The sequence below is a fragment of the Anoplophora glabripennis genome, unplaced genomic scaffold (genome assembly GCF_000390285.2).
Source record: "Anoplophora glabripennis isolate ALB-LARVAE unplaced genomic scaffold, Agla_2.0 scaffold890, whole genome shotgun sequence".
Taxonomy (NCBI): Eukaryota; Metazoa; Arthropoda; class Insecta; order Coleoptera; family Cerambycidae; genus Anoplophora; species Anoplophora glabripennis.
In genome coordinates this window covers 129,572-147,125 of record NW_019417064.1, presented here as the reverse complement: position 1 = coordinate 147,125, position 17,554 = coordinate 129,572, and the positions used below count along the sequence as shown (strand labels likewise).

Genomic DNA, 17,554 nt, shown 5'->3' with positions numbered 1-17,554 from the left:
TTCGTATCATTTGTCGGGTAGTGGGGGAAACAAAGTACTTCATGAGGTGGATATCATTCCCCGTCTGCTATCGGCAATAGGGGTGGTGTCGTAACTGATGTGCCTAAAATATAAATAGTTTTTGTTGTTGTTTACGTTGTTAGGGTAGATGTATGTTTTAAAAAAGACGTCTCCAAAATATTTGCAACCTTTTACGTATTATTGAAGTGCCTAATGTTAAAATATATGTCCAGTTTTTAATGAGCCGAGAGTGTCCTTTATTTTGAACCGTCTAGGCCGGAAATACGGGTAGTATTTCAACGGCGAGGCAACATTTGGCTACTGTGACAGGACCTAACAGTTCGGTGAGTGAAAAACTCTGGACATTTTTCCATTTTCATTATGTGCCCTTTGAGGTCATAAACTCTGTTATTGTCTATTCGTAATGGTAAAAGAACCAACAGTCGCTATGGAAGCCAAGAAGAAACATAGGAAAGTGCTTCGGGCGAGTTTCACCAAAGTTGCCAACGAATTAGACACTCTGTTACAGGTTGACAAACCTGTGCACTGTGATGTAGAAATCTCTTGGGAATGTCTGAAAGAGAAATTTGATGAATTGCATGCGTGTGAAAATCAAGTTTATGATGCCCTGCTGGAAAGTGCTACGGAGGAGCAGCTTATGTCAGAAATGGACAGCAGTGACGCCTACCAGAGAAGGTTCACCGATCTACGTCTGAGATGTAATAAGGTGCTTCAGCCGGGACACGCAACTGCGGAGGTAGATGATATGGTCTCTTTGGTATCAGGGAGTTCGGGGCATTCTAGCATCTAGGGGAAAGTGGAAAAGGTAAGCGCAAATTTAAACTCCCGCGAATCGAATTTAAACATTATGACGGTATTATTATTATGACAAAATCGAATATTTAATACAAGCCACAGTAGCGGGCAGTAGGGCGCGGCAACTTGTAGAGGGTTTTCCTGTGGTAGGAGAAAACTATAACAAAATTGTGGAATGTATGCAGGCTAGGTTTGGTAGGGACGATCTACAAATTGAAGTTCATGTCAGGGAGTTATTAAAACTAATTTTGGATAATACAAGGTCTTCCCAGAAATCAGATATCTCCAAGCTTTACGATGAGATCGAGACACAACTTAGAGCGCTTGAAACGGTAAGAATAACTTCGGATAAATATGCAGCAATGCTCTTTCCACTGATTGAGTCATGTTTGACGCAGGATTTGTTAAGAATTTGGCAGCGTTCATCTTATAACTCGTCTCAAAACGGTGCCGATTCTACTAGGTAAAATCTTATGAGTTTTTTACGAGCTGAAGTAGAAAACGAACAAAAGATCTGCTTGGCAAGTGAAGGTTTCGGTTTGTTAGACAATTCTATTAGGTCAGGCAGTAGTGTTGATCATAAAAAGAAGTCTGCAAAAGATCTCTCAACTGCAACAGCGGCTGGGCTGCTAAATGCTTGTGTTGCCAAGTGTATCTTTTGTGCTGGATGTCACAGTAGCGACATGTGTTTCAAAGCTCAAAAAATGGGTTACGACAAGAAGAAAAACATTATAGCAGAAAAGAAAGCTTGCTTCAAGTGCCTAAAAGTTGGACATCAGGCAAGAAAATGCCGCAGTCGATTGAGGTGTGTTGTCTGCGGACAATCACACGCACCATTGATGTGTCAAAGCTTACCTAGCATCAAGCAAGAATCCGATGGTGAAAAAGTTAAGGATGCAGGTGGAGATCAAGTTATGACAAATCAAACAAGCAAACAAGTTTTCTTACAGACACTGCGAATTACTTTAAAAGGAGCTACTGGTACAAGAAAGGTTAGAGCCTTGATAGATAGTGGATCGCAACGATCATACATATTGAAAACTACAGCACTAGCGCTTGGTTTGAAGCCTAAGCGAATTGAAAAGATGGTGCATTGTCTATTTGGCGGTCAGATGTCTACCGATACGCATTATTGCTATGATGTTGCTATGGTTAATGGGAAGTACACGAAGAATTTTGAAGCTTTAGATCAACCATACATATGCAACGAAGTCGCTCCGATTTTCAATGGTCCCTGGATGGAAGAATTGAAACGTTTGGGGGTTAGTATCAGCGATTCAGAAAACTCTGACCCTATCGAACTTCTGTTAGGAGCAGACATTGTTGGGTCATTGTACACCGGGAGACTCCATAAAATACAATGTGGACTGACTGCAATGGAAACCAATCTTGGGTGGACAGTAATGGGCCGAGTCTCAGGGTCCAATATTCGATCCAATGAGACAATGACTGTTCTGTCTCTATTTGCAAATCCATCAATCGCAGATTTGTGGCAATTGGATATACTGGCAATAGAGGAACCCACTGAAAAGAAAACTAAACAAGAAATGGCTAATGCAGCGAAGGACTTGTTTCTTCAAACGGTTACCATAAACATGGAGGGGAGATATGAGGCTCGGTTACCATGGATGGAAGGACATCCACCGTTACCAACGAATCACAGTGTTGCCAGAAAGCGGGTAAGAGCTATTATGCACAAATTAGAGAGGGATGGCTTAACCGAACGCTACGATCAAGTTTTCTGCGAGTGGGAATCCCAAGCTATAATCGAGCGAGTTGAAGGAGAAAATTATGGTCACTTTTTGCCGCATCGACCAATATTGAAAGAGGGCTCTACCACCGCGATAAGAACCGTATTCGATGCTTCAGCACAAGAAAAAAACAGTCCTTCTCTAAATCAGTGCCTGGAGAAAGGGCCTAATTTGATTGAATTGATACCTTCTTTATTACTTAGATTTCGTGAATTTAAAGTCGGTGTCATTTCAGACATAAAAAAGGCATTCTTGCAGATTAGTTTGCATGAGAAGGATAGAGACTTTTTAAGTTTTCTTTGGATTGATAAGGAGGATCAAGAGTTTGTTTATAGGCACAGACGTGTTGTGTTTGGTGTCAACTGTAGCCCGTTCTTACTTGGAATGACAATCGAACACCATTTGAAAAAATGCATGGATAATTGTGAAAGCATGGACGATGAATATTCTCGGGAAACAATTGAAAGATTATCCAATAGTTTTTATGTTGACAACTGTGTTACGAGTTTACCAGATAAGCATAAATTGAATGACTTTATAAAAGGATCTATATCTGCAATGGCGGAAGGTCAGTTCGATTTGAGAGGCTGGGAATTTTCTGGAAATTCGGACTGTGAAGATTTCAGTGTTCCTGTTCTCGGAATGAAATGGTTCACTAAACGAGATGTGTTGACAATCAATGACAATCTTTTTAAATCTGCTTCAGATGATTCCGCTGTCACAAAAAGATTGATTTTATCCATGGCACATAAGGTATTTGATCCTATAGGAGTCACTGCCCCAACTACATTGGTACCAAAATTATTGCTGCAGAAGTTGTGGGAAAAGCAAATACCTTGGGATACGCCGGTTGACGATGAAGTCGCAATTGCTTTTCGAAATTGGCTCACAGGATTACCACATCTTCTCGAAGTAGAAATTCCTCGTTGGATTTCTACCGGTTCTAAAGATGTACAAAACTTGAACATCCACGTCTTCTGCGATGCCAGCCAAAAAGCATATGCTACAGTGGTATTTTGCAGAGTCGAAAAGGATAAAAATGTATCCATACATTTATTGGCTGCAAAATCTAGGGTTGCGCCATTGAGAAAATTAACAATTCCGCGTTTGGAGCTTATGGGAGCAACAATAGCTGCTAGACTTTATAAGCAAGTTGCGGATAACCTTACAAGCAACTTTGATTGTTTTTTCTGGTGTGATTCATCAACTGTTATAACATGGATTCAGAGCCAGGAGGAATGGGGAACATTTGTGTGGAACAGGGTTAATGAAATCAGACGATTGACTCCAGCAGAACAGTGGTGTCATGTACCCGGAGCATATAACCCTGCAGATCTTCCATCACGAGGTTGTTCTCCCAAGCAACTTTTGGAATCGAAATGGTGGGAGGGTCCTAGTTGGTTGTATCAAGATAGAGCAGATTGGCCATCCGAAAGACCGATTGTTAATGAGGAAGAGATCGCCGGAGAACGAAGAAAGAAGCTAGTTACAGTACTTGTAAATACAGAACATTCCGATTTTTGGCATCTATCTTATTTCAGTAGTTTTACCAAAACCGTCAGGTTGATAGGTTGGGTATTCAGATATTTAAACAACGTTAGGTATCCCGTCAAAATACAAAGAGGAGACTTGACAGTTAACGAATTAGATGCTGCTGAAAATTTGATTTTTAAACTAGTCCAAACAGAAAGCTTTACCAATATCAATGATAAGAGAATTAGCGGTCTTTGTCCTTTTTATGATAAAACAGGAATAATACGTCTGAAATCAAGAGTACTCAATCGAGAAGATACAAATAATTACAGATTTCCCATCATTTTGTCAGCAAGGCACCCTGTGGTTAACAATCTGATACTGGAATCGCACAAAAGATCATGCCATGTCGGAACACAAGGTTTGCTTTCCCTGTTGCGTGAAAGATTTTGGTTATTAGGAGGCTGACGCATTATTAGATCACTCTTAAGAAGTGTCTTATTTGCAGAAGATTTACATCGAAACCGTTTACGGTAGATCCGCCCCCACTGCCCGTCGACAGAGTGCGAGATGCTGTGGCGTTTGAAATAGTCGGTGTGGATTTTGCCGGTCCTTTATACCTAGCATCAGGAGAGAAGGCTTGGATTTGTTTATTCACTTGTGCCATATATCGGGCCGTTCACTTGGAGTTAACATTGTCCTTGTCTACCGCCACTTTCCTACAGGTTCTTCGCCGGTTTGTCGCAAGATGTGGTAGGCCAAAAGTAATATACAGTGACAATGGGACAAACTTTAAAGGTGCAGAAAACGCGTTCTCAAACTTAAACTGGGAAGAAATTACTCGCGAAACATCGACGCAACGCATAGTTTGGCGTTTTAATCCCCCCGGTGCGCCGTGGTGGGGAGGATTTTTTGAACGTCTGATTGGTTTGATAAAACAATTACTTCGTCGGGTTCTTGGACGTGCAAATCTTCGTTATGAAGCACTTTTGACCCTGTGTGTGAATGTGAAGCAGTCGTGAACGCTAGACCTCTAACCTACATTTCAGATGACCCAAACGATCTTACAGCGCTCACTCCGGCTATGTTTTTGCGCGCCCAAGACGAGGTCGGCACGCCTGATATTGACGAGATAGATCGGAACTCTCTAATACGTAGTGCGCGAAATCAACAAAGATTGCGAGAACATCTGCGTCGACGTTTTAGACTAGAATACCTTGGACAATTAAAAGTTTTTGTTAAAAAGACTGCTAATTTGCCGATTAAATTAGGAGAAATTGTTTTAGTCGAAAACGATAATCTTAAACGCGTAGAATGGCCAATGGGACGTGTTATAGAATTAATACCAGCTCCAAACGGGTATACTCGGTTAGTGCGGATTAAGACTGTACGAGGCGAACTACTTCGCGCGGTGCAGCGTTTGTTTCCCCTAGAATGCACTAGTAAGACACCACCAACAGATAATGCATGCATCGTTGAGGAGGACTCTGGAATTTCTGGACCTATAAACCCACAACAGGAGGTACTGCCTGGTCGCCGATACCAAGCTCATCAAGGAGATGAGGAAAGTGATGACAGTGCGGGAGTGTATAAAAGCAGAGTACCCGTTCAAAATGTGCGTTTCACGCGGATTGGTAGAGAGATAAAAATACCCACTCGTTATGTAGATTAGTATTCTTAGTAGTTATAGAAGTTGTATTATAGTTAAGCCATCTTGTTACTCCTTTTTGTGATAAACGTTTCATAATGTGAACCGTTGCTCAGGTGGGAGAATGTCGTAACTGATGTGCCTAAAATATAAATAGTTTTTGTTGTTGTTTACGTTGTTAGGGTAGAAGTATGTTTTAAAAAAGACGTCTCCAAAATATTTGCAACCTTTTATGTATTATTGAAGTGGCTAATGTTAAAATATATGTCCAGTTTTTAATGAGCCGAGAGTGTCCTTTATTTTGAACCGTCTAGGCCGGAAATACGGGTAGTATTTCAACGGCGAGGCAACAGGTGGTTTTACCCCCACGCGGGGGGTGTTTTTCACCTTGAGCATTTTTAGGAGGGCATTCTTGATGTTACCCTTGCCATGTGGAATTCCGCCAATTTTTACCCAGATTTTGGTGACCATTTTTTCTGTTTTCTTGTTTTAGGGGTGGTTTCCACCCCTTCAGTAGGGGTAACGGATCAGAATCCGACAGAAGAACGAATTATGGGGGCATGTATTTCATATCATTTGGATTTATAAGGAAGAGTGGCACAAAAAAGGCAATTCATGAAGGGAACATCATTTGCCGCCGGTTTTCGGCAATAGGGGTGGTTTTACCCCCATGCGGGGGATGTTTTTCACCTTGAGCATATTTGATCTCTTCCTTGCCATTCAAATTCCCGCCAATTTTTACCAAGAATTGATCGACCATTTTCTCACGTTTCTTGTTTTAGCGGTGGTTTCCACCCCTTAAGTAGGGTAAGTCGGACAAATATTGGAAAAATCGAATTATGCTCACCTAGATTTTTAATGACGATCAATTTAAGCTCACGGAGACCTCTGGACGACCTTCCCTGTTCTTGCTACACACTACGCAAAAACGAGCGAAAAAATGTTTTTTTTTGCGGTTACTCTTTTGTCGATCACGTCTTGGATAAGGATCAATTTATTAATGAAAGTAAGACAAAAATATGACAATCTTGGTTTAGAATTGGATGTAAATCTCAGATTTAATTCTCATGTGTCTAATTTGGTAAATTAAAACTTTGTTATATTTATAAGGATATTTTATCTACTAATGTTAAGTTATGAATGTGTGAGTAATTCATTCCCGAGTAACATATTGTGATATTATTTACTGGCCTGTATTGTTAGAAAGAGATAAATATTATTTACAAACAATCCAAAATGCTTGCCTTAGATTTTGTTATAACCTTAGAAAATATGAACGTATATCTGCAGTTTTGTATGACTCTAAATGGTTTAATCTACATGAACGTTTTGTAATTTACCTATAAAGTTTTAGCTATTAAACAACCGCGATACTTATATGACAAAATTAGAAAAAAATCCGATATACATGAGTATATCACTAGACATCGTGATCTTAATTCAATACCAGTAAACATCAAATTATCTTGTAACATACTATTGCTATATTCAGAATAAGGTCATGTATAATTTTTTTTTAAATGAGCTTTTATTGACGTCATTTTATTTTCGTATTCTTCTCAGCAAGCCCTTTCATTTGATACCCATATCATGGGGGTGCGTAAAAAATAATTGGTCCACCATCTTTGGGAGATAATAAATTTACAGCGCGTCGATCCCCGGTTTCTGTTTGGAGAAGGGATAGTTGCGGCCGACTAAGGGCAGCAATCCACTTTGATTATAGTCTCTCCGGAGCGCTTAAGATAACTTATAGAATAAAATTAATTTTACGATTTGGATCATTTTTCTACGTTTCACATGCAGGAAAACCTAACCTGACTCATCATATCAGTTTCTTCTTTTTATTAAAAATCAAGAAAACGCGCTTACTGGAAATCTCGAAACAAAGTGGATTAGTTGACTTTAAACAAGTATCTTCCGAACGGAGCAAGTTGGCATATTGCCGTTTGGTCAAAAGATTGCTTATTTGGCCTTGAAAAACATATCCAAATTTGGTGAAAATAAAAGGTGGGGTTCTTCATAAAATCAATTAAAATTACTTTTTGCCGTTTTTCTCATTTATCTCGCAAAGTTTTAAAGCAATTTGAATTCTGAAAGAAACGGGTAAAAGCTGATAAAATTCTACACATTTTGAAAAAAAATCATAATTTGGGTCAAAATGATAGCCACTAGAAAAAAATAAGCATTTTCATTTTCAGGATAAGCACCAAAAATTTTTTTCGGAAAAATACGGGTCTCATAAAATTCAAAGTAGATTAATATCTCAAAGTTTCAAAAAAATCGAAGAGGTCGATTTGTTGTATATGGATAAATTTACAAAATTTTATAGGGTAATACATACATTTAGCATTTAGGTACCTATATACACGGTGTCCGAAAAGGTCATGTCATTTTTCTTTCATAAGTCGATACCTCTCTTACTTTGTTAAAAAAAGGTATACTGTACGTCAGTCGATAGCTTGTACCGTTTTTGAGAAAATAGAATTTTATTAAGAACATACATTCAGGTATTGTATAAAATATATGATACTAACATTTTTGTAAAAATCCTGGCTTCTATAGAATTAAAAGAAAAAGATAACTGTTTAGATGTTCAATATGTGCTCCTTGAACTTCAATGCATTTTCTGAAATTGCTCAAACACCTCTGCTGTACTCAAAATAACATGTGATCATTTCTAATGATATCGGCGGCGTATGTAATTATGGTATTTAATAATTCTTCCTTATTATTCATAGGAATATGATAAACAAGACTTTTAAGATGGACCCAAAGAAAAAAATCGAGAGGATTAAGCTGCTAAAATGGGGTGGTGGGTATAAGCCACATGTTATTTCAAATATTTAAAGGGTTATATAACGGGTTAAGGTGCGGTTTCGGTGGTGCGTCTGGCGACTGCGGCTTGCGACTGCGACTGAGCGCAGCTGCTAGTCGCGCGGCGTGGGTGTTTACAGTGGAGCGTCTAGAAAAGCGCGACTCACTTATTAGTCTACGTCCGGTGGTTAATATAATAGGTTCTCATTATTTTACTTATTTCTTTATTTCTTTTAAATAGGGAAAATGAATGAGAAAGATCTTATATATCTGATTTTATTAGAAGAAGAAGATTATGAAGAACAGTTGTTAAAACAAACCTTATTGCACAAGAGGTGTGACGCCCATAACATATACAAACAAGGTAAGAGGGAAGGATATTTCAATCTCCTTATTAATGCTCATTTAAAAGAAGATGAAATAAAGTTTAGGCATGTTTTCGTCAATTAAATCCTAACAGTTTGGGGAGTACTTCATAATTAAAAAGAAAGAGATATTTTGGAAGTTCTACTAATATTTCATCTTCATGTGCAGAAAAACGCACCATTTCTCCACTGCGACTGCGGCTAGACTGGTCCCATAGGCAGTCGAGTCGCCGACGTCGCGACTCGATCGCCAGCGTTCGCGGCTTGAACGCCTCACAGTTGCCACGTGCATCTAATATGCATTAAAGCAGTAATTTGCGACTAGTCGCAGTCGCTAGTCGCAGTCGCCAGACGCACTACCGAAACCGCACCTTTAAGGTGTTCTTGCAGTAAATGTAGGTATTATCCCCATTTAAAGCATCATCAATGATATGTGGCCTCACTAAGTAGTTTCCAATTATTCCCATCCATACATTAACGATACATTTTTGTTAGTGTTTTGTCTGAATATTAGCATGGGGGTTTTCGTCACCTCAAATATGCAAATTCTATTTGGAAAGAGGTTGCCGTAAATCCGAACAGCTTCAGAAGCATTACATTCTGCAAGTTCGTACATTAGATGAATATCTGCAAATTCTTCATAGCTAAAATCCTCAATGATATCGAATCAATAAATGGTGTCAAAATGATTTATGACAAAATCTAACTCCTAATTATACATACTTGTTGACACTGTTGACAGTCATCTCAATTTCCAATATTTTTGTAAAAATGTTAATATCTCATTTTTTATAAGTATAATACATGTATGTTGTTAATAAATTTTGATTTTCTCAAAAACAGTACAAGATATCGACTGATATATAGTATGACTTTTTTTTAGCAAAGTAAAAGAAAAATCGAACTATGAAAGAAAAATGCCAAACTTGGCAACGCTGTCAAAGATGTATAAATTTAAATGGATAATTTCGTCTGCTTCTGTATAAGCCAGGTATATTGAATATCGATTTAAACTTGGAAATGAACATTATCATGAGTTACTTTAATTGCCCAAATTTCATTGTTGTCATTGACTTAGAAGTTATAATTGGAATTTCCTTTCAAACTTCTTTCTTTGAAGGCGAATAACTCCACAACGAAGCCCTATAGGAAACATTTTTTTATGAAGTACTACATCTATTTTAAGCTCCTCTGTGTACCCCTTCATATTTGACATGACCTTTCCGGACCCTGTATACCAGTCCCTTTCATGAAGCGTAAATTCTACATCTACGACTTTTTTAAGTGTTTATGCAAACTTTGTTAAAATGATACATTTATGAAAAAAATACTGGTTCAATTTTCTGAAATTTTTGAATAAATTGCATAATAATTTTTCAAGATTATTTTAATTAATAGAACAAATAGAAAAACTAAATATGAAAAATATTATTTCTAAATTTATTTGCTACTTTTACTCTTTCTTTAACACCGCTAAATTATTATTTTTTGTTTATTTGCCATTATTTTGTACTAACATCTCATATCTTATGTGGATAAGAGCTGTTTAGAATACGTATTTTGAAACTACCAGTATGTATGTAAATCCTACTATAGCACTTAGGTACTTTATAGTTTGGAATATCCAGTGTTGTTGCTGCCGAATACAAGTTTCGTGAATTTATATAAAAGAAAGATTTTAAAAATAAAAAAAAAAACATACTTCCTATATGGTTATTAGCCCCACTTTCACGTCTGCATATAGTGGAGGGAAAACCGATAACATAGATAATACCCCCATCCAAAAACGTCGAGTGAGGAGCAGCGACTAGTATAGGAGCCTCAGATCTGCTGGCTTGTCTGCCTTTTACAATAACATTCATGCCACCAGCTCGAAAAGTGCTTTTTCCCAAAAAGCATAAAATGGTTCTCATTTTCCTATAGATTTATGAAAAATATAAGTAAATTTTTATGACAAATTAGTAATAGGAGGTAACATGAAATATTGTACAAATATACGTTAGATACATATGTCTAGTTAGACCAATTTAAAATAATATTTACATTTACCTACTAACATGTTAGTAACCAACTACTCGTATGTTATACACCCGTTCAAATATTTAACGTTTACTATGTAACCAGAACATTTTTCTTAAATTTATACGATATTTATATTGTTTATATGATGTTTATATTCATTTTATGATTCGCTAAAAACAAACAGTATTAAGTAGAGTTCGGAAAGTTTAATTTAGGTTGGCAATAAACTGCACATAATGTTTTGATAAATTATTAAGAACGTGCCGTATTACTTAACATTTTCATAAAAAAAATAATAAACAAAGATATATATTAAAGAATTGCATACATATATATTTTTTACTGGTGTGACAGCATTGTTGAGACAAACTTACTGCTGATTCCTCTCGCTAAAACAAATCAAAAAGTAAGAACATTTCTTTTTAATACGATTCCTAACTATCCTTCAAAAATGGGAGATGAAATATTGTTTTTGATTAATTACTCAAGGACTACTAACTGCTATAGATTTCAAACTCAGTACGATACTGTTCCCTCATGTCATCATCTATAGGTAAAACTGAATTAATAAACATAAACTAAATGATAATTATGAAGAGTCTGAATTACGTCTCATTTATATTAGGCTGATAGTAATGTTTCTAACATTATCGTACACTTGTCATATTTTTTATGGTAAATTCTAAGGGAAAAAATTCAAAAGGCTTAACCATTTTGATTAAAAATAGCCTATACAAGTTTGTATATAATAGATATAACTTCTCTTGACAGTTGGATTTTTTTTTATAATTTACTACTTTGAGATCTGCAGTGCCGGACGTAATTATAAATTCATGAATTTTTTATCATAACTTTTTTCAAAATTATTTTTCGAAAAGCAGATTCATATCCATGTTTGTTAATGTGCTCTCTTTGTTTTCCTAAAATTTCACCTCAAATGCATTCTTTATCAGGAAATTATGGCAACACAAAAAATGTGCATTTTAAGGCCTCTCAACTTGGACAAAATTATACTGCAGTAAATCACGTTTATCATTATTTTATTATGTTAAATGTATTGTTTTATGATTTTCGAATGTTCCTTCCCGATTTTTGGAAAAATGGTAAAAGGTCGTAAACTCTCAGATGTTGAAAAGTGTAAAATATGAATTTTGCATGATCAAGGTGATAGCAACCGACAGATTGCCATTGAACTGGGTCGCTGTCATTGCGTATTGATATTGGGATATATATTTTTTAAAATACTCATAATTATGCCCGCTTTCTTATTCACTGCGACAATTGCGATATTTTGGGAACTCAACTTGCAATATCTTAAATACTATACAATACTAGAACAATAATATATACTATAAATTACAATCAGAAATGTTTCCCATACTTGATACTACAAAATATGAACAATATCTAACGAATATAAAAAAAAGTAAGGTATAATCTTAAAACCATAAACCTAAAAACTTAACCTAATAAACCTAAATCCATTAAACTAAACCCACAAAACCCAGACCTATGAAATTTAGTCTAAACCAACAAGTTTATCATTTCAAGAATTTGTGGTTGCTGGGTTTACAATTAATTATTGGTTTTAAAATTTATACCTTTATTTTTTATTTTCAAATCAAAGAAATCCTCGATCTTGAGTTATCTCCACGCACTGTTAGACTAGTTTTGGCAAAATGCCTTTTTACTCCAGTCGAAATTTACGTGTTTTTTCACTATTTTACTGCCCACGAAAATCTAAACGACTTATCGCAATATTAGTTATTTTATGTAATTAAATTACCTCTAATTTAAGGTACCTAGAGTCACATTGTTCACTGATTTGTTAACTGTAAAATAAAGGTCAGTTTTCGAAAATTTCGCATATAGCAAAAAGGGATGGATGTTGATGAAATTTATAGAAAAGTCAATGAATGAGCAACATGTATCCCAAACGCCGATTCCATTGACCGTGAAATTGTTGCTCCAGCTATTTGTTAATTTCATTCGTTTTTTACCACTAATTGTTTAATTACACTGTAAATAAATCGGGCTGAGTGAAAGCTGAATGAGTCCATTGAGTGAAATTATTGAATACATTTTCAGTCAAGAAAGGTACGGAGTGAATTCATTGAGTGAAATTATTACATTTTCACTCAACAGTGAGCTTTTTGATAATTTTCCTCATTTGTGATTATATTTGAACTAAAACTGAGTACTTTCACTTAAATATACAGGGTGATTCACAACTTATCCAAAAAAATTTGGGAATAGATGCGGCATGAGAAATGGAGTCAATATTAAAAAAAAAAAATTGGAAAAACCCTAAAAGTCCCCAAAAAAAAATTATTGAAGTTATAGTATATTCAACCACTACATAGCTGGACAACTGTAGTCTCTAGCGTCATTCGCAATACGCGTGGAGAGCTACGTGGCCTCAGCGACTCCGAATACTGAAATCCGATTTTGCAATCGTCGTTGCGATAGTGTTTACCTGTTATCTGTGGTGTTTACAATAGTTTTTTAGTAGTTAGTGTCAAAAATGGTTTGCGTGTATAGCAACTCGGAGTTGATGGATATCGTTTTAATTTATGGTGAAGCAAGACAACATTTGTATTATGGTGAAGCATTTGTGTTATGGTGAAGCAAGACATCATTTGTGTTAGTTCGTAGAAAGTGAGTAAGACGGACCCAAATGTGTTTACACGTGAGTGGATAAAATTTTGAACAATTGCTGTTGCAGCATCGGGTATGTCAAATGATTTTATTATTTAAAAACACAAATTAATTTTATTAATAATTAATAAAGGCAAAAGCATTTGAATTTGCCGATATAAAATAGGTGCGATAAAATTCTATTTACATATTTCTTTCCTTGCGAAAGTTTTTGTCCGTTTTTATCACGCCGCCATACCGGTCGCATTGTGCGAGGTCAGGTTTTACAGTGGACCAGTTTCCAGTGCCGTGCAGAAGTGTATTTTTAAATCATTTTCGAACTGCCCTTTTTGATTTTTTCTTTACAAAATTGTATTTGTAAGGGTCCCCTGTACATCCAGATTTTTTTTTTGATAAGTTCTGAATCACCCTGTATGTATCCGTTAAATAAATTTCTCCAGATAAACTCGTATTTGGTACACTTGTACTTAAATCGGAGTAAATGTTCTCATTATTGAGTGACCCCATCCCATGTCGTGAGTTGTTTTTGTCTATTCCCATCGTCCCCATTAGGTCATTTATCTCGTGGCGTGGTGTATGGCGTGCACAGGTGGACAAGTATCCGTTTATCCGATTATTTTGGTGACAATTGTGTGGTTTGTTTACAATACATAATTAAAACAATAATATACTGAGTTTCGATTAGTCTTTGGCTAAATAAACGGATAGTTAGATTGTTACCAATAGTTACTTACGTATCTGTAACGTACAATATAGATTATGGCCAATCTATTCGCCCGATCAGTTAACCAATTCTTTTAATCGAGACCTAAAATATTGTCTCTAAAACAGATCTATGTAGAAACCACTGTGGCAGCTTAGTAGTTTTAAGACAATGATATTTAAATTTAAAGAGAATATGAACCAAGTCTGAGTAAAAAATTACTCAATAGTAGTTAAATTTAAATCATATTAGAGAAAAATTCAACTTTTAATTAGTTTTACATACTCAGAATAGAGTAAAAAATCACTCACTTGATAGTTAGCAGAAACTCGGATTTGAGTAAAATTCACTTACTTCTGTTGCAACAGTGTCACTCATAAAATTTTATTTGTACTGTATGAGTAAAGTGAAAATTTCACTCAATCGGGTGTGGACAGAAATTGATACATTATTGATTAAAAAAAAGAGTGAAATTTTTTCATAGTGTAAATTAGCGAACTTATAATTTTGTCCAAGTTGCAAGACCTTAAAAATGCACAATCCTTTTTTTGAGTTGCCATAGTTTTTTGATAAAAAATGCAATTGTGCTGAAATTTTAGAAAAACAAAGAAAATACCTTAACAAACGCAGACACAAAACGCTTTTCGGAAAAATTATTTTGAAAAAAGTTTTGTTAAAAAATTCATTCAAATTGGGATGAACTTATAATTATGTCCAATGTCTATTAAAGAAGCTGCAGTAATTCATCAAACATTATATTTTATGTCTAATATTAAAATGCAAGGTCGCTGTTACACCATGTATTATTTATTGGGTTTTTGTACATCTCTGATGGAGTAATCATTCTTGAATTCAGGTAATGATAAACATAAAAGTATATTCTTAAGGAACTCATGTGAATTCTTGAATTTTTTAAAATTCATTCCGAAATTCCTGAACTGCTTACAAAACTATTTAAACTCTTCATGTCGTAAAAATATCTATTCTTAAATTGGTCACCAGTAAGGTTTAGCCAAGTATTGAGTAACTAGGGTACAGTGTAAGACACTTCGTGCAAAATTGTCTGAATTCAAATTGATTTCTGATTTGTTTGAATTTTTACGTAATTTAAAACAATTTTATCTCGAGCATTTGGGGTGAGTCTTAAAAACTTGTTTTCTATTTGAATGAAGAGACTGTTTTTGAGTTCTTAAATCGCCATGTGAGTGAATATTTGAGTTTTAAAGAATTTAAGAGTGAACCGAGGAGTTAAGCTTATTGTCAACCATCAAAACTTAAAAAAAATGAGTTTTCATAATATAAAAACAAAGTGTATGCACTTTTTGTGATAATTAATTTAGGCAACTAAAGTTGGAGAAACACACTATTGTCACGTCACATGTTGTCTCATAAGTTTATTAGTATTTGATGAATTGCGTCTGTATCAAACCTGGTTTTTCTCACTTTACTAACTTTTTGAGAAAAGATGCATGCGCGCGTGGTACTTGTGACATACATATGTAATTGTTTTAATACTTAAATATTACAAAGTGTTATTCAAATAGTACTCGGTATAATTCAAATTACTTTTGCGGTTTTCCCCCCGATTTGAACAAAAAATATTTAGTATTTTCATTGATAAAAAAAAACATTTTTTATAATTTATATAAAAACGCACCATAAAGAATTAACTCGTATTTTTGTAAAATTCTATATTTAAATAAAAGAGTCACTCTTGTATTTTGAAGACAGAGAGGGGTTTAAAATCACATTTTACAAGTCTCTGACAACGTTGATGGATTTATTTTACATTGTGTAAGAGCTTTCGATTTTCTAGTTAGCCGTGAATTTTGTAGGTAAATTTTGACTGCAGCCAGGCTAGGTATACATTTTTTCTTAGTTTGTGTACTTGAGCAAAACTTGCTCAGTTCACGTTCCCTGTGCTGCTTTTAAGATACAAATGTACGTATGTTCCTATTCCATTGCATTTGTTCTAATGAATTACTATATTATATACAAGTTATTATACACAATCACGCACACGTACACAAACATTAAATGGGGTATCTAGAAAAAACTACAAAAACATTAACATTATTAATATGTAGAATACACCAATAATAAAATCGTAGAATTTCATGACTACAATCGTTTAAATATAGTTCTGAACAAAAAGTTATGATAATTAGCTTGCTGTCGTGTTATCAAAAAATTTATTTTGTCCTATTCTTATTATGAGATTACTCTGAAATTGCTTGTATTTTTATATTTGCCGGGCTACATGTGATGGACATTTGTTAAATTTTTTGCGACTAAACGGTACGAGTTATCAAAATTTTGGAAGAGACAATTTATTTAAAAAAGTTTTAGCTTTCACCAGAAAAAACTATGACAATCAGATAATACTAAAAAAAATAGTCGATAATTAACATTAATTGCATCAGGAAAAGCCTTTCACCAATATATTTTCACATACCAAATTTCATTTTTTTATTGTTCAAAGCTTTTCCTTTTTATGATTGATTGTTGATATTTTTTCAAAAACTTTAACGTCCCCTAGTGCCCTTACTGTGCATTTTTGCATGTAGGTAAATTAGAGTAAATCGTCTTTGTTTGACCTTAGGGATCTAGGGTGGCTTGCTGGTACATACATTTCAGGGACACTCTGTATTTTATATTTAAAATACGATTGCTAATTAAATTAACTGCCAAATTTCCAAAATCAGTGGTGTCGATATTTCTGGTTTCTTAGTGTACTTTGTCAATCGATAGTCCAAACTTCTACTACAAACATTCCCAGACATACTTGGGTAAATGTTATAGTTTTCAAAAATTTAACATCCTGAATCTTAAAAACGAAGCCGCTTCCAAAGCTCTGATAGTATTAACAATACAAAAACATATGTCAACCAAAAGTCATCAAATCAGTTTCTTCACATTTCAAAATTATTTTCAAATATACAGAGTACATTAACACCCTGTATATTATTACATTTTTGATTTTAAGTTCTACTTGAATAAACATATATTGGGTCTAAGTCGTACCGCTTCTATTAATTGACGTTATTTTTTTCAAAAATTACCAAATGTTCCAAACTAAACATGATAATAAGATGCGGTTTTCACTATTTGCTTAAACAAGAAAAATATATCTTCTCTATTACTTAATACATTTCAAATATCGGGTGTCCCAAAATTCACGTTAAATTGAATTTTGCACTATTTGTGTGATACAATGTTGCTAACAAAAAAAAAAAAGAGCGTCACAGCTGACAATTCAGGGTTATTAAACATGGTGCGCTACACAATGCGTTTTTATTGTTGG

At 34.9% G+C, this 17,554-nt stretch overlaps 1 protein-coding gene across 1 annotated transcript in view; it reads right to left on the bottom strand.

The window, feature by feature from the left end:
* The window catches only part of LOC108913561 (lysophosphatidylcholine acyltransferase), a 113,331-nt gene that overhangs the window by 24,614 nt on the left and 71,163 nt on the right, over positions 1-17,554 (bottom strand). The window contains exon 4 of the mRNA XM_023455892.1: positions 10,570-10,784. Coding sequence (XP_023311660.1) covers positions 10,570-10,784 — 215 coding nt within the window. The remainder of the gene's footprint in view (positions 1-10,569; positions 10,785-17,554) is intronic.